General features: G+C 46.3%; 2 protein-coding genes across 7 annotated transcripts; both read right to left on the reverse strand.

The window, feature by feature from the left end:
* Positions 1–1,158: 1,158 nt before the first annotated feature.
* On the reverse strand, positions 1,159–6,758 carry SLC35C2 (solute carrier family 35 member C2). 2 transcript variants are annotated; one of them, XM_059480655.1, is made up of 9 exons: positions 6,407–6,758; positions 6,180–6,330; positions 4,496–4,559; positions 4,205–4,277; positions 3,882–4,050; positions 3,513–3,596; positions 3,122–3,186; positions 2,196–2,325; positions 1,159–2,052 (listed from the first exon to the last, which is right to left on the reverse strand). In XM_059480655.1, exons 1-9 carry the CDS (start codon positions 6,521–6,523, stop codon positions 1,931–1,933), a joined length of 975 nt encoding a protein of 324 aa, XP_059336638.1. In that variant the 5' UTR covers positions 6,524–6,758; the 3' UTR covers positions 1,159–1,930. The 2 variants fall into 2 exon arrangements, with proteins under 2 accessions (XP_059336638.1, XP_059336637.1); XM_059480654.1 differs by having other exon boundaries at positions 3,011–3,186.
* An 8-nt stretch (positions 6,759–6,766) lies between these two features.
* On the reverse strand, positions 6,767–25,920 carry ELMO2 (engulfment and cell motility 2). Of its 5 annotated transcripts, none has more exons than XM_059480652.1 (22): positions 25,686–25,920; positions 21,526–21,651; positions 21,351–21,391; positions 20,777–20,849; positions 20,395–20,445; positions 19,253–19,434; positions 18,355–18,454; positions 18,024–18,175; positions 15,788–15,866; positions 15,148–15,183; positions 12,224–12,274; positions 11,780–11,902; positions 11,020–11,154; positions 10,500–10,604; positions 10,312–10,420; positions 9,544–9,680; positions 9,061–9,224; positions 8,866–8,978; positions 8,455–8,562; positions 8,042–8,118; positions 7,651–7,728; positions 6,767–7,095 (listed from the first exon to the last, which is right to left on the reverse strand). In XM_059480652.1, the coding sequence occupies exons 2-22, from the start codon at positions 21,601–21,603 to the stop codon at positions 6,895–6,897; spliced, it is 2,193 nt and encodes a 730-aa protein (XP_059336635.1). In that variant the 5' UTR covers positions 21,604–21,651; positions 25,686–25,920; the 3' UTR covers positions 6,767–6,894. The 5 variants fall into 5 exon arrangements, with proteins under 5 accessions (XP_059336635.1, XP_059336632.1, XP_059336633.1 ...); XM_059480649.1 differs by having other exon boundaries at positions 8,042–8,124; positions 25,686–25,918; XM_059480650.1 differs by having other exon boundaries at positions 8,042–8,124; positions 25,716–25,901.
* Positions 25,921–25,992: the final 72 nt, after the last annotated feature.

Below are 25,992 nucleotides of genomic sequence, written 5' to 3' on the forward strand. Positions count from 1 at the left end.
CTGGTGCAAATCCCAGCCTGAAAATGCAATTTCCTTTACCTTGGATTTACAGGGACATGAAATCTCAGTCTGGGAGTTACACAGCAGAAGGATTCCCAAGGTTCAGCTGTAGGAGAGTGGAAAGCGAAATGAAGGAGCAGCTGTGACACTGTTGAAGCCAGTTCATGTGCAGGAAGTGCCACTGCCCCACATCAAGCACAGAGTGTTTGGGGCTTGGAGCTCACAGCTATTGGCAGGGCAAACAGGGTGAATCCTGCTGGAAGCATTGGATTTTCCAGTTATTGGAAAGTACAGCTAGGGCCAGAGCAAGTCATTCTCAGCTCCAGACATTCTCCTTGATGCACAGAACCCCTTGGTCTGCCAGCCTGTGTGGATGTGCTGGTTCAGCAGCTTTACATGAAGAAGCTGCACCACCTGCTGTCTGCTGTGAAGCCAGTTACCAGAACGTGATCAAAGATGATCACTGATAACCAAAGTTTTCTTTAGAACCTGTTTTTTACAGGACATGCTCTTGATTAAAGTCATCAAGAAAGACTTAATATCTGAGAACTAAGAAGTAAGATCAACAAAAGGACTGTTTAATCAAAATGGCTCAGGCTCTCAAACAGAATGAGAGAAGTTCACTTTAATACCCAGCTCCTGCCAGGAGAAAGACTGTACTGTTATCCCTTTGGGAAACTCTGTCAAGGTATTTCTACTCTAAAAACTACAAAAGCTACCACTGAACAAAACTTTGAAAGATGTGGAAATTCTGCCATGCAAAACACCAGCACCTGCCCAACACCACTTGAGGCTTAGCAGCAAGGAAAATGACATCTTAAATGCTGCTATTCCCCGTTCCTGGACTGCAGCACTCCCTGATCCAATCAAATGGGGCAAAGAGAGAAGAGTCTTACAAAAAGCCACACTGCTAAAAGTTCTCTTAGGATATGGTGCATCAAGGCAGAACAGTCAGTAAGTTCTCTTGGCTGGCATAAATATGAGAGGCTGCAGAACATCTCCCTAATTCCAGAGATCAGTGATAGCTGGGCAAGTGTTTTGTGTGCCAGGCCTTATGGACATGCAGTAGCAAGGTCAGTGGAGGACTAAAAGCAAAGGAGCTGAGAAGACAAATGACCTCTGCTTGATGAAGCATAAGTACAGAATGTACAGACAAAAGCAAATGAGAAAAAGAGTTTATTTAAAAAAACAAAAAATCCCCCTCTCAAAACCCCACATACTTTCTGATAAGCTTATTGCTCAAGTTAGATCTCATGTGACACTGCTCATTCTCCTCTTGGCCTGTAGCACCAGAAGTACTCCTGCATCCCTGTCTTCACTCCAACCTACATCATCTGGAAATGTTCATAATTTTCAACTGGTCCCAAATACCAGCATTCAATTCTCCCCTTACTGTGCACACAGAACATGGAGGTCCCCAGGCACAAAAGGTCCTTGCTGGGACAACTCTAGGGATTTATTCAGTGATCCTACCAGGATGGGAGTTCCTAATTTGCAGAAACATTAAAAAAGAAAATGGAAGGTGTAGCTACTTTCTCCTTTGAAGTCAAAACCTAAACAGCAGTAAAATCATCCCTGAATCACTCAGCCTGCAGTCCAGACATGTCCATGTTCATTCTACAGCTCATGGTCTGCATTGTCAGTAAACAGCTTTCAGGATCCCCTAATGGACTTTTCATAGCTTTTCCCTGTCTCACCTCACCATTCTACACCCACTGAACCAGGGCTTGTCTTCCAAGTTCCTGTGAAAGGGATGTTGCCTTTTCTTGTGCAGCATCTACAGATCCACTCTGTGGCAGAACAGCAGAATTCTCTCAGCGGGCCCTGGCTCTGCTTTGGGTGGTCACAGAGACTTTTGGACCTTCCTCCTGGATAGCTGTCAGGCAGGTTAGGTAAGAACAGAGCAGGTGGCTTTGTGCTTCATGTTCAGTCAGTGCTGCTGTGGGGTTTCAACAACCTCCTCCTCTTCCTCAGCCTGCTCGGGGTGGCGCAGCAGCAGCTGCAGGTCAGGGTCAGAGCTGCCCTCTTTGTGCGGCTCCAGTGCTTTGTCACCTGCATGCACACAGCCCATTCAGGGACAAACCTGCTGGATTCCCACCAAACCTAGTGCTGTCAACCAGCTGGAACCAGACACAGCTCCTAGTGAAGCAATGAGAAAGCCTATAGAGAAAGAGAAAGGGATTTAAAACAATCACCTTTGGAATTCATGGCTTTGAGAACAACGTGGAGGGAGATTCCCAACAGGCAGACAGCAAAGCCCAGCCAGTTCAAGAGACTGAGGCGGTCTCCCAGTAAATGTGTGGCCAGGAATAAAATGCAGATTTCCTGTGGAAATAAAAAAACATGACAAGTGGCAGGGCAGGACCTGAGGAGATATGCATGGTACATTTTTCAGCTGGAGCCTAGATCAAGATGTCAGGCTGCTAAATTTCTATCAGCACATTCTTTCATGCGCGCAGAGTTCTAAAAACAGTTTCTAGAAACAAACAACCTGTCAAACCAGGATGTGGGATTTTAAGTCATCTGACTGCATAGCTCAGTTACAGAGGAATCCTTCAACTTCTGGATCAGAGAGATTTCATATATCACAGTTCAGCTCAAAAGTATGTGTGCTGCACTCCTCTGGGGAGGATGTGCCAAACTAGGCTACAGAGACAGCTCAAAGCAGTGGTTTGGTCATACGCAGGTCTGATGCAAGAGCTTGCCCTCCTCTCTTCCACACCATCTGCTGTCCATGAGGGCAATGTGTTTTAGTCTATCCCACATTCCAACAAACTTTGATCATTCATGGTATTTTTTATAGAACAGCCACTAGTCTCTGGCCCTTTGCTGTCAGGGACCAAGAGACTTCCTGCAGAGACTGCAAGGCAAAGCATCAAGCTCCTGTGCAAGGAGAACAAAAAGAACAAGCAAAAATTTCTAAGGATCTAAGCAAGCTCCCAGCACATAAAGCCCAATAGGGATGACTCAGTACTTGCCTTCTAGTATTAGCACAGGAACCATGCCTTACCTTAAAAATGCCAGCAATGGAAAGGGTGAGGCTAGATGTTCTGGAAACCAAGAGGAACTCAGAAAAGCCTAGACCAAAGGCAAGAATTCCACCCAAGAACAGCTTCCCTACCAGAGAGAACAGCATTCCTGCTTCATGGAAACGGGAGAGCTTCTCTGATATGGACAAAGGAAGGCCTAGGAAGAAGACAATGAGTAGCAGAATACCATTCCCAGCTCCCAGGATTCCCCTTAGTAAGACTGAATGGGTGGGCTGCTCACATTCCAGTATGAGGAGGATGTGGAGCCAGTTCTTCACAGCCCTTACTTCCACAAGTGTGGCAAGCTACTACTTCTATGCACTCTTAAATGTTCTGCCAGCACAAGATAAATCATGGTCTCTAATTACTTTGCAGAGTTGATAGCTGTTTGCTTATCTAAGTGAATTATCTCCAACAAACTGCTAAGCAATCTCCCAACCACTCTATAAAGCTCTCCCTGCTTTCTCTAATGAACTCACGCACCCTCAAACACCGCAAAGAGTGGGAGGAGCCCCAGGAACATGAGCGGCTGCAGGTGAAACATGATATCAATGGGATTCTGGAGCCCTGAAAGAGGAGAATCAATAACAGAGCAGGCAGCAACAAGCCAGGGAATAACACAGGTCCCAGAGCCTTCATTAGCACCATTCCTAGACAAACACCTTATTTGTGATGCCCACACCTGTGCTGCTGCAGACACCCAGCCACCTTCATTACCCACCAACAGATACCTATGCCCAAGGTTTCAAACATATTCCAAGAGATGTTTTGTTTCTGCAGCAAGGGCAATCACCTCTGCTTATTCCCCTCCCTGCCACCAGCACCACCACCCCCTCCTGGCACCCCACATACCCAGTTCAGCCTTCTGCATCAGGATCTGTGTGAGAGTCCAGCGAATGCCCCCCAGGAAGGAGGCACAGAGCACCAGCACAAAGCCCTGAGCGTTGAACTGTGTGGACTTGTAGGTGAACATGAAGAGTCCCCCAGCAATGAGCAGAACGACCAGCAGCAACGTCACCCTCTGCAGGAGAGCAAACACAACAGGGACAGGCACCTCCTTCCTTCCAGATTCACCCACATAACTGCAGCATTCCTCTACTCACATGTTTTTGTACATGCACTGCCTGTTTCCCTGGCTCTGACCTCCTCCCTAAAGCTTTGTGTGGGACTCTTACCATCTCCTCCAGCTTGAAGAGCAGTGAAAAAAGCAGGATGAAGAGAATGGCAGAGGATTTGGTCATCGTGTAGCTGTAAGGACCAAAATACACTGTCAGACTCCTTCAGTGTAGCTCTTCCCATCACAGTACTATTAGGAACCATCACCCATTTCTACACTACTACCAGCAAGCTACCACAGACCCTGCATGCTGACCCCACTAATCAAACACCTCTCCAAGGAACAGACCCTGGCAAAGCACTCTCCAAACCCCACCAGAGGCTCCCAGGGAACGTGTGTTTGTACTCACAGGGAGACAGTGACATACAGGAAGCTCCAGTTACTCAGCCCAATATCCAAGGAAGTTGACAGAGCTAAAGAATTAATGAAAAAGTCCTGAAATTAACCAAACTCTGTGACATGAAACAAACCCACCACCAAACCCTGCTTCATGGCCACAGATAGCAGAGCAGACCTAGGGGAAAAAATAAACTTTCCTCAAGTTAGTTCTTCAGAACCACCACAACTCAGATATTCTCAGCTCTTCATGTTTCTGTCCTGTTCCCTGTGACTCAAGTTGGGCTCAGCATTGCACTTGCTCAACATGCATTACAAAAAAGCCAGAAATAACTCTTGCCCTCCCTGTGACTGAAAGTGATTGCAGATTTGCATAAAGTCTTTCTTGACTGTATCAGAACATGATAACTTGTAAGTCTGATGGCCACTGCAGGAAGCCTGAAAAAGCAAGAATTATCTGCACACAGCCTTAACCCTGGTGCAGCTTTTGGTACAGTCTATTCTCCCTTCTATCTAAGTTTCCTACCACAGGAAACAGTGTTACTGATCCAAGGGCAGGCCATGCTGAAAGGTCAAATTGCTGCAGATGTGGAGAAAGCTTTTTTCAAGAAACCATGGGGCCATTTATGTAAGGTACTGCAAACCTTGCCAGAGATCACAGACCAGATGCTGTTCTGTGGGAGCCAATACAACACCCAGCCAAATAACTGCAGAAGTAGTTACAGTTCTGTGCTCCAAGTAGGAGCTTCACTTCTTGGTCTCAGATAGTTCTGTGTGCCATGAATGATGAACTCTCTACCAAGCTCCATCCTGAGAAAGATGCAACACATGGCTTGATACCAGCGTTAAAGAGAAAATGTTACTTGCAGACACAACTCATCAAGGCACTGCAGAAGGTTCTCTGTGCCAGTGACTCCTTCAGAAAGATTTATTCTGTGTGGCCTCTCCCTATCCTTACACATCTCTGTAATGAGCAACGAAGGTGGCATGTCTCAGGCTGAACCTTTAGGTAGCATCTACACCTGCCCTACACCTGGCAGGGAAACACAGGAGCTGGAGCAATGGCTGGACCCCACAGCTCACCCTGTGCCAGGGGATTGGCCCTGACCACACCACCAGGCAAAGGGCAAAGGGCTCTGGAAGCAGCCAGAGTGCCACAGGCAGCCCTGTGCATTCTCAGAGTCACAGAATATGCTGAGTTGGGAGGGACCCATCAGGATCATTGAGTCCACTCCTGACCCTGCACAGACAGCCCAAGAATCCCACCCTGTGCCTGAGAGTGTTGTCCAAATACTTCTTGGACTCATTCAGTCTTGGTGCCATGACCACCCCCCTGGGGAGCCTGTTCTAGTGCTCAACCACCCTCTGGGTGAAAACCTTTCCCGAATATCCAACCTAAACCTCCCCTGATTCACCTTCATATGTCTTCTTGGATCCTGTCACTGGTTACGAGAGTGAAGAGATCAGTGCCTGCCCCTCTGCTTCCTCTCGTGAGGATGCTGAAGACCACAATAAGCTCTCCCCTACGCCTCCACTTCTCCATACTGAACACACCAAGTGACCTCAGCCGCTCCTCACAGGGCTTCCCCTCCACTCCATCACCATCCTCGTGGCTCTCCTGGATCTTTCACACATTGCCGTGCCCCAAAGCTGTGTCCCGCTCCCGCTCCGCCGCCCTCTCCCGTGCCCGGCCGTACCTGCGGGGGCGGCCCGGCGGAGGCAGTCGGCCCAGGACAGCGCTGCCCGCGGCCGCCCGGAGCGGCAGCGCTCCAGGGCGCGGGCGAGCGCCGCCAGAGCGAAGATGAGCAGCAGGTGCAGCAGCGTGACCAGCAGCGGGAACGGGAAGCTCTGCGGGACCGACAGCCGCTGTCACCGCCGCCGCCCTCCCGCCGCCGCCGCCCCGCACCGCCCCGCCACCCCGCACCTTCATCAGCCACTTGTTGTAGAAGGTGATGCCGATGGAGAAGCCGTAGTAGAGCAGCACCAGCGGCGCCGCCAGCGCCGCCCGCCCCAGGGCCGCGCCGCCCGCCCCCGCCGCCATGCGCCTGGCAGCGCCAGGAGCAGGAGGGAGCGGGGATGGGCACGGGGGCCGCGGGGACGGGGCCGCGGCAGGGCAGGACAGGGCACGGGCCGCGATGCTGAGCGGGCCGGGGCGGCGGGGGGAGAAGCGGGCCCGGCGGTGACGTTGGCCGGCGGGGCGGGGGAACGAGCGGCGGTGGCGGAGCGGGGCGGGCGCGCAGCGGTGACGCTCCGCGCAGGGCGGAAAGAGGCGGAGGCGGCGGCGGCCAGGAGCGCTACTGGTTATTATTGGAACCGATACAAAATGCGGGCGGCGCCGGGACCCCCGGGCCGAGCCCGCGGCACGGCAGCGAGCGGCGGCCCCGGCCGCACGGCCCGGCGGGCCCGCGGCCCTCAGCCGTAGTGGTACACGAAGTCGTAGCTGCTCGGCTCCTTAGGAATCGGCGGCGGCGCTTCGGGGATCTGGATGTTCTCCAAGTCCAGGAGCCTCAGCTTCATTTCCATGCTCAGCAGCGTGTCCAGGTCGCTCTTGGTCAGCTCACTGGACATGTCCTTCCCCAACAGGGCGTTAAGCCCATCAATCCAGATACAGTACTGTGGGAAAGAAGGGGTCATTCACGACTCCGGGCATAAACGATACTTTATGTCCAATCTTTCTGTCCATGCAAAAATTAGAGAACTTTAAGACAGGAAACACTGGAGGGAGTTAATATGTAGGGAAAAATCCCACCTGCAGTGGGATTTTTTGGAATCCCAAGTGGGGTGCCCACTTCCATTTTCACTGGAAGTTAAAAGCCTACAGGAAAGTGTGAGCCCATGGTTGTACTAGAAGGACAAGAGTTTCTACTGTGGGACAACAAATGAAAAAAGTAAACATGTTCTAGGCATCATAGGAGGGAAAAAGTAGCAGTCCAGACTAGGGGGAATTAGTGTGGGATTTTTTTTTTTTTTAAGAATTTTTTCATCCCTTTGTTTTCCCTATAACTAAGAGAAAATAAAGATGGTCCATATAAAGCATCAGCAACATATTCTAGGAATGAACCTGGTGAGACACAGCCTGCTCAAGTCTCTAATGAGAAGCAACTGATCCTTCTTAATCTCTGAATTAAATTGCTATATATTCTACTGCTTAACCACTACATTTCTTACCTCATATTTATTAGGTGCAATGAAGTTCAAGGTCTCATCGGGATCGTATAATATGGAGAAGGCCAATTCTAACACTTCCTAAATGGAAAAGAATCTTTCACTCACCAGCTGAACAGGACATTACAGCACCTTCTGCCTGCCACTCTGAGAGAGCTGCCTTGCTGCAGCTCAGTTCACTTTCTCACACTGGTATTGTGAGTAATTCTGAAGAGACTACAGCACAATCATGCTTACAGCCCCTTGCAGTCACAAAGGAACACCAGGAAAGGGCTCAGACAGGAGATGTACACTACACACTTGCAGTGGGGGAGATCATTCATTCCTCTTGCTTGCTTTCAATCTCAAACACAACAGCATTAGATATTAATGACAGTGAAAAGGGAGCACTTGCCTTATTCTGTTTCAGTGCACTTTTCTCCTTCATGTGTGGACAATCCTTCCCTGTGACAATGGCTTTGATGTCTGCAACTGGAACTAACAGTGAAAAAGTAAAACTCCCAAACAAGCAATTCTAACCAGGAAAATACAGAACTTTGTTTTGTCTTTGCAACTGAGCACTGTTTGGTTTTTTAGCTCGTTAGTGCAGTTTTTCCAAAACACATTACCAGTAAGACATCCCTGCAGCTGGCTTTTAAAAATGAACTATCAAGTAATTCCAAGATTTGAAGAATTTGGGCAAGGACCAAAAGTTGGTATCTCCTTCGTCAGGGCTTCAGCTTTGTGTCTTTCATCTTTATCTAGTATTATATTCAGCCTCTAGACAGCAGAGCACAGAAGAGTGCACAGCCTGTAGTCAGGACTTACTTTTTTCCTGTAAAGATTCAAAGGTCACTTCCCCCTGGGCATTATCTTCCAGGTCTCCATAGTGTAGCACCTTGTGATTCAGAGCCAGCCGACAATACCAGAACCTTTCTGGAACACACACCAAGGGTAAACTGAGCAAGATCATTCACATAAGGTCTCACAGCCACTATGTTACAGCCTCTCCACCCAGTCCATCTGCTTGCCCAGCTCCTCAGCACAGCTTCTTATTCATGAGGGGATGGCTGTATTCTTAGAAATGCACATTTGTGCCATCCCAAACTACTGGCTGATATGGACAGCCAAATAACCAGCTTTTCTTTCTGGCAACATGCCTGCTGGCATATTAATTAATTAGATCTTTTTTGCTACAGTTCTTCACATGACAAAATACAGTAGACACTGTCCCCTTACCTTGTCTTCTGCGATTTCCAATTTTCCTAAAGCTACTTCCCTCACAAAGCCTGTTCAGGCGCTGCTGCTTTATCAGCTCCAAGATCTCAGGTTGGATTTTCTCTCTCAGCTCCCTGGCAATCAAATATGGAAGAGTAAGCAGAAAATGGAGATAATGGCAGGGATAGAAGGTAACTGTTATTGTTAGGCACGTACACAATAGGTGGGGACTGGAAGTCATCTTGGCTCATTCTCTCAGACTGGCGTAGCCGCAGAATCTCAGAATAGCTCAGGCTGCGCAGTTTGCTCTTGAACTGGTCCAAGGAGTTTGGTTTAGAGGGCAGAGCCCTTGTGATCTGTTCCCTAACAACCTGCATAACCTAAAGAGGTGGGACAGGAAGAAAAACAAGTCACGTTCTGGTTGGCAGCAGAGAATCAGGGCACAGCTCAGTGGCAGCAAAGAACTGACATGGGATAACCAGGGCCAGGAGTATCAGGATACTCGTGACTTTGAAGATCCAGAAGAACCAAGAAGGACCTCAGGGCATTCCAAATAAAAATTGAGTCATCCTCCCTTACAGCCCATACCAATGCCCTGTCACATCTTCTGTGCCCTACTCCTTAACGAAATATACAGACTGAGTGAATATGTGCTGATCTGCAAAAGATTTTACAAAAATATCTCTTCTCCACCCTGACCTTATTAAAATCTTCTGCTGTCGCCCTCATTTCTTTCCAGGTCTTGTTCAACAGCTGGATACAGATGGCAAACAATTCCTCAAATGCACGGTCATGGGTGAAAAACATGGGGTGATAGTCATTCCTGCCTTCATTGGCTTCAGAAAGAAACAAACCACAGCCATGTGAGCATATTGGACACAAGGTACTAGGAGTAACTAAAGTCCACTACAGTGACAGACAACTGATGGTGTGCAATAGTATTTACTCCAAGAGATTAAGACAGCTCAATACTTTGTCACTCCATATAGATAGTTTATTGACAACAGCAATTCTCCCCACACTTCACCATGCAAACCTCTGTGACTCATGCCCTTTTCATCCTGGTCCCCCAAAATAACTGCCTGCAGTGTTTCCCATCTTCCTCTGGTGGAATTTCTTACAGTGGTTAATTTTCTCAGAATGCTGTTTTGAAACTGTCAGAGCTAACAAACTTTTCCCAAATTCATGGTGGTTTCAAGACTATTTTTTTATAGAGCACCTTACTGAAGCTCTGAGAAGTTGAAGCTTTCTGCATGTATCAGTTTTTCAGGAGAACCACAGTGCACACACCAAAATTTCTTACTTTATTTTGATAATGTATTATCACTCAGACATCAGCTGTGCTAACTCCAAGCTTGTCCTTTCCTTACATGGCAGAAGTGAGATCAAGGTACAAATGCCTGTGAATATTCTAGAAGCATCAGCCCAGCAGCCTGTGAAGCTGGGTAGTGAATGAATGGTACTTACGGAGTTCCCCAACTTGCAGGATCTCACAAAGCATCCTGGTGAGCTCAATGGCACTGCGCCCAAAGGGACACTCATGTTTATCTTCTCGGCTGCTGTTCTCCAGAACAATCTACAAGAACAGGATGCCAAATACACTAAGAAGAGCTGCTGAGGTGTTGGCATCTGTAAAAATCAGCAGCTTCACATACCCTGATATAGGTGTCCTGATGAAATTTGGCCAAGTAAAGCATGTTGTCCAATGCCAGCATCCCAGGAGGAGTCTGTGTAAAATCCATGGCTGGATTGATGTGATTCTGAGAAAAGAGTGTGTAGAAAGAATCCAGACAAATTAGCTCAAAGAAATTGTGTGAGAACCTTTTCTGAATGAATTATAAACCACCTGTCCATCAAGCACTGCCTCACATCCATCCAAGAGGTAACCCAGAACACCTCTGACAATGCTATCTGAACTTTCTAGAGGAGAGGCTGGTTCCAAGTTCTTCATAGCATATATGGTAAGGAAATACCTCCAGAGAATGCCTAATGAACCCTTGCATTTAACCCATCAGCAAATTCATAATGATCTTCCCCAGGAGTGTGAGTGAAACTGAATCTCTAAACTCAGATACCAAAGTAAGGTAAAAGAAACAGATATTTTTGTTCCTTATTTCCCCACTCCTATGGAGATTGCTCAGACTGCCTTGACAAGGTTTACAGTCAGATGCATACAGTGAATCCCAGCATCTTGTAGTCCTTGGTGTACATGGCTTTGCGTTTCTCTGTTCCGCTGCCAGGGACGGTGTTGCTGTCAGACTCTGCATCAAATGCAATTCTTCTCAACTCAAATATGATGTCTCTCTGTGCCTGAAGGACAGAAGGCAGGGAAATGGTGACGTGATCAATCACTGCAGCAGGATTTTCACATATTGCACACTCCTGCATCTCTTCTCAGAGCTCACACAATGAACACAGAGAGATGCCAAGGGTCATTAGCACTATGCACACAAAGAGGCAATCCATTTCAAAATGGCAAGTTTCAGTACAGTAGGTAAAGCAAAATATTTGTTTGCACTTTTCTTTAACTGCAAGTTTAGTTACAGGCAATTTCTAGTAATTCAGATAATGCTATGGCATTTCTCCTTAAAAACTGTAATACAGCTCAGTAACAGACACCTGAAAAATGACCAGTTTTCCTCCTAGACTGCAAGCAAATGGATAAAATGATGTGCCTGCCATAGAGGTTAAGTAGCCAGTTTGACAGCTGGTGAAGAAAGGAGTATATGGCTTTCAGTGCCCACTTACATCTCGAAGTCCCACAGCATGCAGCAGGATGGTCATGAGCATACCCTAATCTCAAGGTTGACAATATGAAGGGCGAGTTTGAAACCTTATGTACCATGCACTGGAAATTCCATAGTGCTAGGGAGCCCAGGAATGAGGCTCTTTAGACATCTTATTCTATCAGACCTTACTCAGCTCTAATAGTGACCTGGTCATTGGGATCCATCTTGGTCATCATTCTCTCTTCCAGGAGATTAAAAGTCAGGACCTGCAGAACGTAGAGCTGATGGGCCATTTCTGTTTTAATGGGGCGGTTTCCTCTGATCACATGCTGCAAAATAAAGGAGAGGGTAGAAATTAAGAGAATGCAAATAAAAGTTGAAGTATTAACCCTAGGCATATGCCAGACTGCATGTGCATCTCTCTATATGAACATTCAGTTGTTTAACCTCCATATCCCACCAGAAGCATAATTATAATGCTGTGTAAGAGGAGAAAGCAGCATCCTGGTAACCCCCTTTTGAATAAGCTTTACCTTTGAAAGAGTCACTTTTCTGCAAGTGCCCTGAGGGCAGTAGAATTTACACTATACACAAGTGAAACCTCCATTGAGAGGGCATTAGGAAGCATTTGTCATTCCAGACATACTTACATTTAGGATTATAGACCTCAGGTGCTTCTGGGCAAATGCATTAGCCATTTCCTGTTGTGGAATTTAAAGATGAAATAACATGAGTGAAATATAAACAAAAAGCCCACACTGTGCAGAAAGGAGAAAATGGAAGAAGCCTATGAATTGGAGATAGCATTGGCACACAACAAAGTGCTTTTCTACAGACTGTCAATTTAGCGTAGCATCTCACCACAACTCATAGATGGCTCCCCTACAGAACATCACTAGTGTGGAGAAAGCCACTAGCAGAATCAAAGCACAGAAGCAAATTTAGCTTAATGTTGGACATCAAATGGTACTTCACTATTAGGAGATATGGCAGCAGGGAGCACATTGTGCATTGCCCAGGAAAATATGCAATGTATAAGAGCTTCCTCCAATCAACATTTCACAGCTTCTTATACCAAGGTAAACACCCAAGATAACAAGAGCTATGGGATGAAGGTTTCAGGTCTCCTCCCTCTGAAATTTATTTCCTTTGTCCACTTTATAAAGAGATGATCAGAATTCAGCTTGTGATCAGAAGTCAAATTGTGAGGACAATTTGCAGAAGCATTTGAATTTACAAAAATACCGGCTAGTAATTTTCATGCTCAGAGGAAAGCTTCCAGTTTCCCTCTTGACTGCATGGCTTCCTTCTCTAGATGAGAAGGGTTTCCCAAACATCAAGTCATGATGACAAACAGTCACAGCAGATACAAGATGCCTTCAGTTCCAGCAACAGTTACACATTCATCTGCAAAAACCTAACCTGTGCTTTCTTTGGAAATTGTGAAGATGCACTTTCTAACATAGCAGTGACCTCATCACCCCTGCTAGGAGAATGCTAATGTCAAGGTGAATATCATGAGTTTGCTGCTACAAGCAACATCTTTTGGGTAAGAAAAATCTGTTGGGCATTTTATCATCTGGAAGAAGTCCAAAATAACTGACAGTCTGAGATCTCTCTTCACACTCCTGTGCGGTGCAGATTGAGAACTGGGAGCAGATGTGGAGTCTCAAACAATTGCACTCAATCAGCTGTACATCCTGAGCAATCCAAGACTTTCCAACTGCTCCTATCAACATCACTCTTGACAGAGCAAGATGTCTGCTAAAATGTATGCATTAACCTTGTTCAGAATTCCTATTACCACTTTTGATCCAGACAGAAACCTCCTGAACCAAGACAGTGACTGACAGCCAAGCTGTAATGGCTGCAAGTTCAGCAGGGCTCATCTTACAACCAAAGTGAGTCAGTGCTTGAGTGGAAGGTATCTAAGGAGCATCTAGATGAAGTAGGAGGTGCTTTCAGAGAGAACACATTGCCCTCTGAGTCATTATTTTCTACTACTATTTGTGAGATGTAGTACTGAGAATAGGGCAAGGCTCTGTTGTTAGGATTTGCTCATGCATGCCACACAAAGAATCCTTTCCCTGAAGGAATTGGTTTGTATGTGGGATGGAGTTAACAGGTGACTGAAGCACATAAGAAGTGGGAAGGACAAAGACAATTAAACAATTCTAAACAGCATAGAAAGAAGCATCAACACACATACAGTCTAACCACTGCTAAGGGATCTATGCTCTGCTGAGAGTCCAGTGAGGCTCACTTGGCTACCTGACGGTCACAGAAACACAGAATGATTTATGCTGAAAGGGATGTCTTGAGATCACCTAGTCCAACTCTGCTGTTTCAAGCAACATCAGACAGATTTGGCAGCCCAGGACTGTGTCCAGTCAGGTTTTTAATATCTCCACTGATGGAGACTACAAAATCTCTCTGGATAACCTGTTCCAGTGTTTGACCCCTATCATATTAATGTCGTGTGGGTGTGCACACTTCATGTGGAATTTCCTGGGTTTTAAGCTGTGCCCACTGCCTCTTGTGCTGTCAGTAGGCACAACTGAGAGGAACCAGGCTCCCTCTTTTTTATTCCCTTCCATCAGATATTTAAACACAATAAAACCTCCCCGAGTCTTCTCTCATTAAGGCTGAGCAATCCTAAACCTCTCAGGCTCTATTCATATGGAATATACTCCAAGTCCCTTAGACAACTCTATGGCCCTTTGTGGTCATTTGAATTGTATTCAAGGGAGGGGAAAAAAAGTGAAAAATCCCTTTGAATTTTGTTTGCTATGAAGTCTACTATCTTTGCTGAATTACCAGCAGAAGAGTATGATTTTTCTTATTTTCATGCATTAAGCATATCCATTAATTTTAGAAATTATGTAACATTTGTTGAGATGGCAATTTCTACTGTGAAGGTGCTGCATCCTTGATAAAAGTGGAACATTCTCTGTGCCATGCAGAAAACCAAAAAACCTACCAGTATCTCAACAGAGAAGGTTCCAAATCAACCTATTAACAAGAATGGTGATTTCCCTGGAGTGATCAGAGGGCAAAAACATTCTTACACTACAATTACCATAAGGGAGAAGTCACAAATTAGGCAGAATTTATGCTCTAGTCCCCAGTCAGCATCAAGTTTCGTGACTGCTCTTCACAGACAAACAGCTCTATCTTTAGAAGGATGCAGTTGGATATGAAACTGTCATTAGCACAAGTGAGATTTGGGCTATAAGCTCATGCTGCAGTAAGTTTAAGGAGATTCAGATTCTAAAGGACTTTTTCCAGTTTTACAATTAGTTCACCTGGTCATTCTTGCAGAATCAGTCTCCTTTTATGACCATCTGTACGACCTTGTGTGCACAGAAAGCCATTCAGGGTTTCTTCTGCTACTGGTTCTTCTCCCCTGCACAGTCTGAGTGCATCCCCAGGAGTCCTCCCACCCTTCTCCCTAGGTTTATCCACTCCCTGAGGCTGTGGGCATCATCCCTGGGATACAAGAAGGCACAGCTAGAGAAGAGCTACCATGCCTACAGTCCCCTACATGACCAGCCCTCAGGCTGCAGTTACTTACAGTGATGGGCAGGTCTAGTGGGTTAAGCAGCTTGTCCTGCTGGCAGAAAGCAAAAAAAGGCACAAAGAGAAGCAGACAGGATTTAGCTTGGAGTCCAGGAATAAGGCACAAACAGGGCACTAGAGAAGAAAGGCTTAACACAGCAAAGCTACACAATACACACATATGCACATCTTGCAGGTAGCTGAGATCTTGGGAGCTTCCTCAAAGCAGGGCAGTGTTTCATTTCTCATGTTTGTCAGCACGGATATCCCTCTATGACTTAAGAAAGGTCCCTTTTTGGGGGAGAGGGAGGTGAGTGTTTCTTTATTAAGTACATACAGCCCCAAGGAGTTTACTCAGCCTACCTCTCCCATACACAATTAACTTAAAAAACTTCCCATGCTGTCTGCAGGATTACTTTCTGTTTCTGAAGGTCTTTCAGAATCCTCTCTGAGCATGTCCTAAATATAGATGTGTGTGCTCCAGGACACATTATTAATGGGATGGTACTTTTTCTCCTCTGTTGCCATATTGAAACAGGCACTTAAGTTCTTGGCAAGGTCTGAGGTCTACCTTGCCCAGACAATGTGATTTCTGAGGCATAAAAAGCCAGGCAGCCACCATCACTCAGGTTTAAAGTCAAAAGGCAAGAACAAACCTGTCTCTTGTCCTCAGGTGCCTTCAGGAAGAGGGCATTGATCAAGGCAATGGCATATGTCTGAATCTCTTGGTTTGAGCTGCAGAAACAAAAAAGGGAGGCTTGTAAGGCAACAGGCAGTACAGAACATTACAGCTTTACCTGCACCATGAGAACACTGACTACAGCAGTTGTGCATTTTCAACAGACAAGCAGGACTCATGTAACTCATGCTTATGATGTCCAACTCTTCAAAAGGCTTGCAAAAAACTGTCAGAGATTTCTGACTGACAGGTCCATTATCCAGGAGGCAGAACAAACTGCAGCCCAGCACCATCACAGTTTGTCTCCAATGATGAAACTATCTCTGTAAAACCTGGTTATGGTAGAGTCTGCCACATGGATACAGCTTGGAACTTGCATGGAGCAAGTTATTTTTCTCCCCTATGCCAGTGGAAACCACTAATGTCAAATGGAACTAAGGGGAAAGAATGCTTCACTGCAGAACTTCCTCAGGTGCTCAGCCCCTTCCTAGGTCACACAGAGCATGTGGTTATACTTGTCATGTTCCAAACAGCACAAAACTAAGCTTCTAAATGCCAATGACATGCTTCTGTCCTCCTCCTGTGTCAAATGCAGGTCTGTTTCCTGCAATACTCTAACTCTTCCTGGGGGGTGGACCTTGGCTGTCAAGTCACTCTATCCCTTGGCCTGACCCAGTGCACTCCTGCATCAAGCTCTTCTGATGAACACAAGTCCAGTGTACCACCTAAAAGAGTATGTGTGCTTGAATATACTTATTTTTTAAAATATTTTTTTATTTATTTAACTATAATGTAGAAATAAAAGATCTTTTCATAAAAGATCTGAAGCCAATACTTCTTTTAGCTTAAATACCTATGTTCCTCACTTTGACATATCTCTGGATAACAACCATATTCTTTCTTCTATTGCTCCCTTCCAAATCTTTTTCATTTTGGTCAATCTGCTGTACTTCAAACATGCAAATCTCCATGCACCATCCTAGGTTCTCCTTGGGCCTCCAAGCTGCACAGGTCTCTGAAGTCTGCCATTCACTTTTGCTCTCCTTCTCAGGGTTTGTTGCTCTTTTGACAAAGCAGAACAATTTTTTAGGTTAGTTTCTCCTCTTCTAACTCATCTCCTTTGGACTTGTTTCCATGGTCATGTTCTTCCAGAACATATCCTCTGTTATGGACTGTTCCCTCCTGATGGCCTTGCCAAGAAAACCACCAGCAAATCCTGACTCACCCTCTCCCTCCCCTTCCAAAATATTCCCTGCATGGATGCTTTCTTAAGTGACCATTTGTGTTCTGGAAGCACTTAAGCACACAAGTTTATGTCTTGAACAAAGAAAATTTGCTTAAAAAACCTGCACAGGTGTGGTCAATATAAGGACCAAATCTGTGTTTGAGTAAACCAGAAATCATAAAGCTGAAAGAACATATACTCTTTGCATAACAAAGCTGCTGGGGTGTTCAGGAGAACTTGTTTAGCTTTTCTGTTAATCAAATTCAAATGTATAAACATTCCAAGCACGCAGTGACATTGATGCAACACTTTGTTTGCACTATAATTTGGTTAAACTACTGATCACTGATTAAAGAGCATCAATCACATTCAGAAATAGTTCTTTTCCATACATTCAGAATTAAAAGGCTTGAGAAAAAACCCAACCTGTTCAAAGCTCTAACAGCTACATGCAGCTTTTTTATAATGAAGAGTAGAACTGACCTAGACAAACAGCCCTAAGAGACAGAAATTAATTTGCCATTTTGTTTGGAAAGGGAAGAAGAAAATGAAGGGAATTTTTAATCCTTTCAAGCAAGAAATGCAATTGTTTTCTTCTTTAGTATGCAGAACAAAACCCAGAAGATGATGAGCTCTTAGATTCTAGTGGAGATAATTTAAAGAGGGGTAAAAGTAACAGACAGCTGGATGCAAAATCTTTGGGAAGTTATTCTAGTGAAAGGCAGGTTTGGTCCTGGCACTGAACACACTTGGCAGTTATTTAAAGCTAAATATCTTTGTTCAACATTCATGTGCCCAAGTTCTTCCAGAACATATTTTTCTAGGATCTCAGTTTTTAAAAAAATCCATTAGAAATCTTAAACTTCAAGTAAGTTTTCATATTGGTAATGCAATCGTTAAGTGTTCCAAATGTAAGAGGATGTATTTTTAAATAAAACAAATAGTCATAAAATTGGTATAAATCCCCCATTGCTGGGTGGACACTCACACTTGCAGGTGGGAAATGAGCTGCCCCACAGTGATCTCCTCTGCAATCTTCTGGTACAGAGTCTGGCTGTTGAGCACCATGCTCTCCAGGATGGCCAGGGAGCGCTGCAGGATGGACACGTCCACCATGGGCTGGCTCACGTACCCTGCAATCTGAGCACACAGCAGGTCAGCTGCTGCCAGCCAGACACTTGTGGGGAGTGAGGGCTCACAAATGGGGTGCACTGTGCTCTCAGACAGCACTCAGCTTCTCAGAGTCTTGTGCTCTTCCTGGGAGATGCATTAAAGCATGGAAAGAAATAATATCCGCTCTCCCCTCCGCCCAAACTCACCTGTTTGATGAAGGTTATTGAGACCATGTCCCAGGAGACAATACCGTGGTCCATGAGCTCCAAGAAGGCAGTCAGGGTGAAAGCCAACATCTCACTATAACTGAGAAATTGGAGAATTCAGTTACAAGAGATCTGCTGGCAAGAAAAAAAGCCTGCCCAAGCTGGATAAGAGAAAAATGTCACCACTTTCTCCTAATAACATAGTTTGGCACCTGGGGGAGCAATAAAGTGTATGCACTCATGCAGATAATTTTACTGTTTTGTGGAAAGATATTTTATTTTTCCTGGTTACAAGCACAAATTAAAATTAGCAGCAGTAAGTCCCTAGTACTGCCACCAGAGACTCACAATCACCAGGATCAGTACTTGGCTACTCAAAGGAGCAAACATGTTTCCATATCAGAAAAGAAAATAAGGGAAGTTAATTGTCCTCTAAATATTGGGACCTGACTTGAAATAAAATGAGGGCACAGCATGAAATGTGGAAAATTTAATACATAACCACAAGACAGAAAGATAAAAGAGACTGAAGGGAAGATTGCAAAAAATGCCAAAAATGTATTAGTTGCTAATATATAAGAAGAGCTATAAATGTTATTACAGTAAGTTATCAAGACTTTAAAAGTACTTCCCAATGAAATATAACAACTGCAACAGAAAATCCAGCTGAATTCTTTGTACCATAGCTCACTGTGATTGTGCTTGAGGAAACTTCCAGAGCAAATCATGACTGTCTTTTCTTCTGCCTTGTGATGTTTAGCAAATGACTGGAAAGATTTTGTCTCCACAAATCAGCATTTGCTCTAAGGTTGTGAAATTGCTTAATGCCACTTTAGCACGCAAAATGAGCCCCTTATTTAAGGCTTTCTCCCAGAGCCCTGGAATAAAGGAAACTTACTGGGATAGAAGCTTTGTCCCACTCTCCACCAGCCGTGTCAGCACTGTAATCCCTTCCATGTTGATGAACTCTGTGGCAAAGGTGACGTCTGCTGAAAGTTTGGCCAGTTCCTTCATGGCATCCAGCCTGGCTTCCATGCTGTGGGACTGGATCCTCTCCATCAGCTGGCGAGCTGCCCTGGACTGGCAGGAAAGAGGGATGGTGCCAGTTACAGAGCAGGCACCTGCAGGCTGAGTCCTGCCAGCATCAGCATTCTGTCAGAAGCCCACGGGTGGGCAGGGAGAGCAGAGCCAGGCTAGAGATAGCAGCAAAGTCACATTCAGTAGCTGCAGTCAGCAAGTCTAAGACAGACTAAAAAAAGGCTTCTCTCAGCAACAGTTGCAGCCAAGCAGGAGGTAAAATGCTGGTTTGCATGTTAGAGCAAATGCCTGTTTTCTCCTCACTGAGGTGAGTGGAGGTGGGTATAGAAATATGGAGCAACACCATTAAAGAAATACAATATTGATAAAAAGTCTCACAGATTCAAAGCGAAGCATGATCTCATTTTGTGTATTCACAAGACATTCTGTAAGATTTCTCAGACACAGATCATTATATCCTCTTAATTCCCTTTTGCCCAAGTACCTTCTCCCAGTCCCACTCACCCTCAGCTCTATGCCAAGAATTTGCACAGAAAATGGTTTAAGAATTTAAATAAAAAGAAAGCTGAAAAAGATTACTATTGAAGGCACAACAGCAATAATTCAGCAAAAACAACCTCCTCTTCATCAAATTTGTCTCTCTTTTAATTTTTTGCATTCAGTTGCTGGAACTGTTGCTTTCTAACTGACCATGCTAAATGCATTCACATTGAGAATACATTTGTCAGTGTTTCACTGCATCCTAATCTAGGAGATGCACTAAAACTGTAGACTGGATTTATTGACAGGAAGTCCTATAAAAGGGCAGAGCATCCAAAGGAAAGACACACACCACAGGCAGGAGGGAAAACAAAAAGTGTGTGTCTCACTGCGTGGAAGGGCCCACAACAAAGGTACCCACCCTGAAATTTGGGGAGAAGGAGAAAGAAAAGCCAAGAGGTAAGAAACAGCCTGCCTCCCATGGAGAGTTACTGAGAAAAAGGGAGGTGAGGAAGCATTTACCGGGGACACTGCCAGCTGGAGGATGGTTCCGTTCTTGATGTCACAGCGAGTCTGGAAAGAAAACCCAAACTTAAACTGTGGAAAAGTGGGGGAAAATAACCCAGCTGGATCCACAGTGCACATCTGTATGCACAGTAAAGGGGCTTCTATGCCACACAACCCCACTGAGGGTACTGAATTTGAGTGCCTGAGTCCCCACACCCAGGCATGCAAAGGGAGCAGTGCAAAGCTCCTCTGTTGAATGGCACCATTTGAGTCTGAATCTCCCTGAGAGCAGAGATGCTGCTCCTCAAGGATTAGTGCAGTATTGTTCCATGACTTGTTCCAAGACATTTTGGACTCTCCCCCAGGGTTATCACAAACTGCTGCCTCTCACACTGACCTGCTCTGTGATGTACAGCTGAGGACCATCAGCATAACGCAGCGTGTAGTACTCAGGGTTTGGCAGTGACCACCTGGCAGAGGAAGAAGGGTACATTAAGCATCTTTGTCCTCTTTCTTCTAGCTGTCCATTAGGAAATGGAGCTTGATCCCAGGAAGTTGCAAAAAGAACTTTCAAGCAAAGCTTTAGCAGGGGAAATTAGGTCTCCCAAAGAGGAGGGAAAATTCCTCTTGAGGACAATGTGGGACTTCAGCCTACTCTAAATCAACTCTGAGGAACACCTGAACAGGCCTACACTTCAAGAACAGCAGGATGGGCCAATCCTCAGAGAAACTGACCCTAAGGCATACAAATGCACACACTAAGAATTGGAATAAAAATGGAAGGCCCTCATTTGCCAGGAGATCCTTTTCTTCACAATTCAAACCCCAGCCCTTTCTGTGGCCAAAACCAGCAGCAGGCAGCATGGACTGTGCTAGCAGCACATTAACAAGCAGCAGACTTCCACAGTAACCCAGCAAGATTTGTCAGCAGGACAGACTTTCTCCACAAGGATTCCCAGAGAACTACTCACCCATCACAGACCTCCTTGATGATGGATGCAAGAGGCCTTTTCTAGAACAGAAAGACAGTCCTCAGAAGCCGTGTTCCTCTCAACCAGAAAGGAATACTGCCCATTTCTATGCTTCCCACATTCCAGTATCAACGCTGCGGTGCCTTTCCTCCCCCATCTGGTTACCAGGTCTCACCTGATCTATTTCCAGCAGCTGGGCATTGGCACCTGGCCACTCAACAGCCACTTTCACAATGTCTGAAGGTGGTGGCATTGCTCCAGACTCCTTCAGGTGCCCTTACAACAGCATACACCTCCACACCTGTTAAGAGAAAGGACAGTGAGCATCTTCTCTGAAAACTATTTTACTTGCTACACTGCATCTAACACCAAGCTTTGAAACAACTAAGCTCAGCCTTATGGTTTCCTGGGCCTGACAGGGACAAAGCACCCAGTATTAGCAGAGATCAAGGCCTCACACAAACAGCATGTTGTGAAATTGCATGCTCAGCTTCATCACCTGAGAAATACTTCTGAGAGCTTGTTGGGGCACTCCCAAGAAGGAGGGTCACTGATCAGCAAAGCCCCATCTGCCACCCACTGTCTGTACTGGCAGCTCAGGGTGCAGGATTACTGAAGCAGCAGCTCCCTAGGCTCAGCTGGAGGTGACAGCAGGAACAGACTGCCCAGGTAGCCTCCCTCCCATGGGCTCATGTTTACTCATGCCCCATACAAATTTCTCAGACAACCTGATCCACTCAGGATGCCCAAACAGGCTCTTTGGCAAAGCTAGCTTTATCCTATTCCCTTCCTGTAACATCATAAATCCAAAACATGAGCATCCATCGCAGAAAATAAGGTAACTCAGCATTTGCTCCGGAGGTGTACCTTTCACTCCTTTATCTGCCTTTCAGGGCATAAACTTGATGTGTTCAGGGTTTGGTCCCAGTCAGCTGTCAGACACAGTGGTTTGTGCCCAAAAAATTGGACTATGTGACCTCCTGCACTCCTATGACAGCCAGACTTGGTTCACTCTACCACCCCCCACCACTTGGGAAGTATCTGGCAAGCCAGATTCAGAATTTCATTATATTCTGGAAAGCCAAACTCAATTCACAGAGATGGCTACAAGTCAGTATTCCTAGCCTTCTCTTTCTGTTTGAGCACCAATCCCAAGAGTGGCTTGTATTTTCTTAAAACTCATTAAATGACTGTAAGACTAAACACATCTCATTCAGAAAAGTGCCAGTCAAGTTAGGTTCAAAATAACATCTCCATCCTTCCAGATAAGCAGCACACATTGGCTGACCTTGGAAAAGCAGCAGACTCAGGGCACCAAATCAGGGCAATTTCCAGTATGCAACCAGTACTCCCCAAAGAGCCCAATTTGTATGACACCCCTCGACCTGCAGGGTTTCCATGTATTAAATCTAGAAACAGGAAGTTCCCAAATGCTGTGTGATTTCCAATCACTGTTCTCCAGCAATTAAAGGCTATGATGACCTAAACTGAAGGCCTGAGAAACATCAGTCCTGTGCAGAAATCACACACTCAACATCCCCAGTACCCATCTGTAATAACTGAACAGGTAATTACCTCTCCCACGAGCGAGCCAGTCACAACCAAAAAAACATCTAAATCTATTCAATGTTCAAGACACAACAAATACACAGTGTAGAGACAAGGCTCAAAGATTAGTCCCTGAGTATTAAGAACTGAATTTGTAACTTTTTAAACTAATTTACCCATGAGTAATTATGCATGAGTAATTAGCATCTAATTACCACTTTTCCCTTCAGTCTCTTGCAGTACAGTCACAGTCTTTCATCTGGATTGCAAGTGACAAGTTGCTACTGAAAAGTACAAGGAAATACAGCAATTTATATGCCAAAACAAAAATGTCCAGATTACTAGAGGTAGAAGCCTTCACAAATCTCTAACTTTTCTTTTCCCACTCAAAGAACATGCCTCATTCAGATAGGGAAGTGCCCATTAAAACAGAAATGCTGATACGAGGGGAAATCCTGCAGAAATTATAGAACATTTAGGTTGGAAAATACCCTTTAGGTCATGAAGTCCAACCAGAAACATAACATTGCCAAGTCCACCACTAAATCACGTTCTTAATAACCATATAAATGTCCTGTTTCATGCCAAAAAAGTACTGCAGAGGCACACAGCACCTAGAGGTCATGCACTCTACCTGCAGCTCCCCTGATATCCTCACCACCAAAACCAGGGACCAACCAAGTTGTATGGCACTACCTTGGTATCTCCAAAAAAAAAGCTCTCAGCTTCATACAAATTCAAAGTAACTCACTATGATATTTAACACTTATTTCTGCCCCAAATTCCTTCCATAAATGAGCACCCACTCATGACTGGCAACCATGCTCCCTATTCCAATCAGTATTCAAGGCACAGCAAACACACAGTGAAAGAAACAGAGCTTCAAGACTCTGAGAAATATCTTTAAGGTATTTTTTTTTGCACAGCACCACCACAGAGCTGACACCACAGGCATCTCTACCAAGGCAGAGATTTGAACACCAAGGTGACTTGGCTAAGGAGAACCCAGAGAAGCAGGAATTAAAAATTTAAAAAAGCAGGAAACTTTTTAGAACAGTCTTGGTCAAACAATGCTTTGAAAGACCAACACAGATCAATAGTTCAGCAGGAGCAGCTTCCCAGAAGAGCATGACTGGATCATAAATACAAAGGGTACCTCAGGTCAGCCTCTTAACGTGAGGCTGCCTGCCAAAAGCATGCTTTGAAAAGATCTCACTGTGCACCTGCAGACAAGAGGGGTGTCAAGATGTTTGGTTTTACAATGGATATTTTGCAGTGCAACAGTGATAGAGCTGATAAAATTGTTGAGAAGCTCTTGTGAAGAGGTACAGACCACGATGTTGCGTCATTGTGTTTACCATCACTTTTGTGCATGCTCTCACAGCACATTCTTCTCAACAGCATGTAAACAATTCCTCACAGTTTGTACAGAGAGACAGAAGCCAAGCTGAAATCCATCAAAAATTAATTCAGTCTGCTTCTGCAGAGTGAGATCTGTCATGTAAAGCAGTGGTGCAGGGGTAGCTGCAGGGCAAGGAAAAATCAGCAGAGCCACTAAAAACACACTATTCAAAAGACTTCTGAGAAGCTGCAAGCTAAAACAACTACAGTATTTTAAGCAGAATTTCCCTATTCACAAACTCAATCTTCTTTTCATTACAGATAGAGAACAAAGCGTGCTGCACACAGAATGAAAATGAGGAGGATGAAAGAACATTCCCTGAAAAAGAAAAGCTGCCTGGTAGAATCCCCCAGTCAACAAGCAAATTGCTGCAGCTTCTGAAACCTGTAGATGCAACAAAACACCCTCGGCAGTCCTCAGCAAGCCCCCAGATGGTACCAACCGGCCAAGCTAAAGTGGGAAGTGATGTTGGCACAGGGACTAATGGGACAGGTGGGCAGAGAAGCCATTCCTTGGCCAAGCAGCATGAAAGGGTAGGAGATAGCAGAGTCCAGCCTGAAGACTATGCAGTTTCCTATGCTACCTCACACACTAAGCAATGAGAAACATCCCTGTCTAGATAAACCAGAGAAGCAAATGGCTCAGATTCCCTGCCTCTGGAATCCCACATTGCTCCAAATGCCTTCCGTGGCTGCACTTCGGCGGTAAATCACTATGCCTATGGGCCCTGGAAATGCACATTTCAACACAACACGGCAGAGACCGTCTCTTGGCAAAGACAGAAACTGATAGCAACGAGCAAAAAGAGAACTGCTTTATTATTTTCAATCAGTCAAGTGACTTCAAAGCCGCCAGCTAGGCGTCAACCCCTGAAGCTTGGCCCAAAACCCAGTTAAAGGAATTAAACAAGAATTTTTCTGCTAAGTCCTGTCCGCGCTGTGCCTCGGCTCCCGAGGGAGCACTGGCCTGGCCCCTCTCGGTGTCTCCGGGGGCAGCGCGCCGGGCACAACGGGACCTACGGGAGCTGCTGCGGCGGCCGAGCCGTGCCGTGCCGGGCCGGGCGGAGGAGCCAGGCCGGAGTGAGGGCCGCGGGCAGGGTGGGCGCGGCGCCGCAGCGCGCCCGGGGAGGCGGCAGACCCGAGGCGCTCCGCCGACGGCTGCGCTCCCTGTTCCTGTCCCTATCCCTGTCCCTATCCCTACCCACGCCCTGGCCCGCCCGCGCTCCCCCGGCCCCACCGCGGCCCCACCGCGGCCCCACCGCGGCCCCGCCGAGGCGCTGCCGGCGCTGGCACCGCCCCTGGGCGCGTCATGCGCCCGCCGCGCTGCCATGGAGACCGCGGGGACCATGGAGACCCGGCCCGACCCGACCCGCCGCCCCAGCGCACCGCCTGCGCAGCCGGGTCAATGCCGCTAACCGAGCGTCCCTCGTCCCCGCGCCCCTCCTCGCCTCCGGGGCCGCCGCGGCGGGGCTCACGTCAGTTCCCCGTGCCCACGGTGCCCCGCCTCCGGGAGCGGCTGCGAGCGCCAGGGGCCGGGCGTGCGGGAGCTCATGCAGGGCAGCCGCTCGGGCTGGCGCGGGGCTCTGCGGCGGCCGCGCTCGGCTCCCTCCGCCCCGGCAGCGAGCGCGGGGCCGCGGAGCTCTGCGCAGCCCCCGCCCCCGGGCGCGCCCTGCCCCGGGAAGCGCGGCCGCGG

The sequence above is a fragment of the Ammospiza nelsoni genome, chromosome 12 (assembly GCF_027579445.1).
Source record: "Ammospiza nelsoni isolate bAmmNel1 chromosome 12, bAmmNel1.pri, whole genome shotgun sequence".
NCBI lineage: Eukaryota > Metazoa > Chordata > Aves > Passeriformes > Passerellidae > Ammospiza > Ammospiza nelsoni.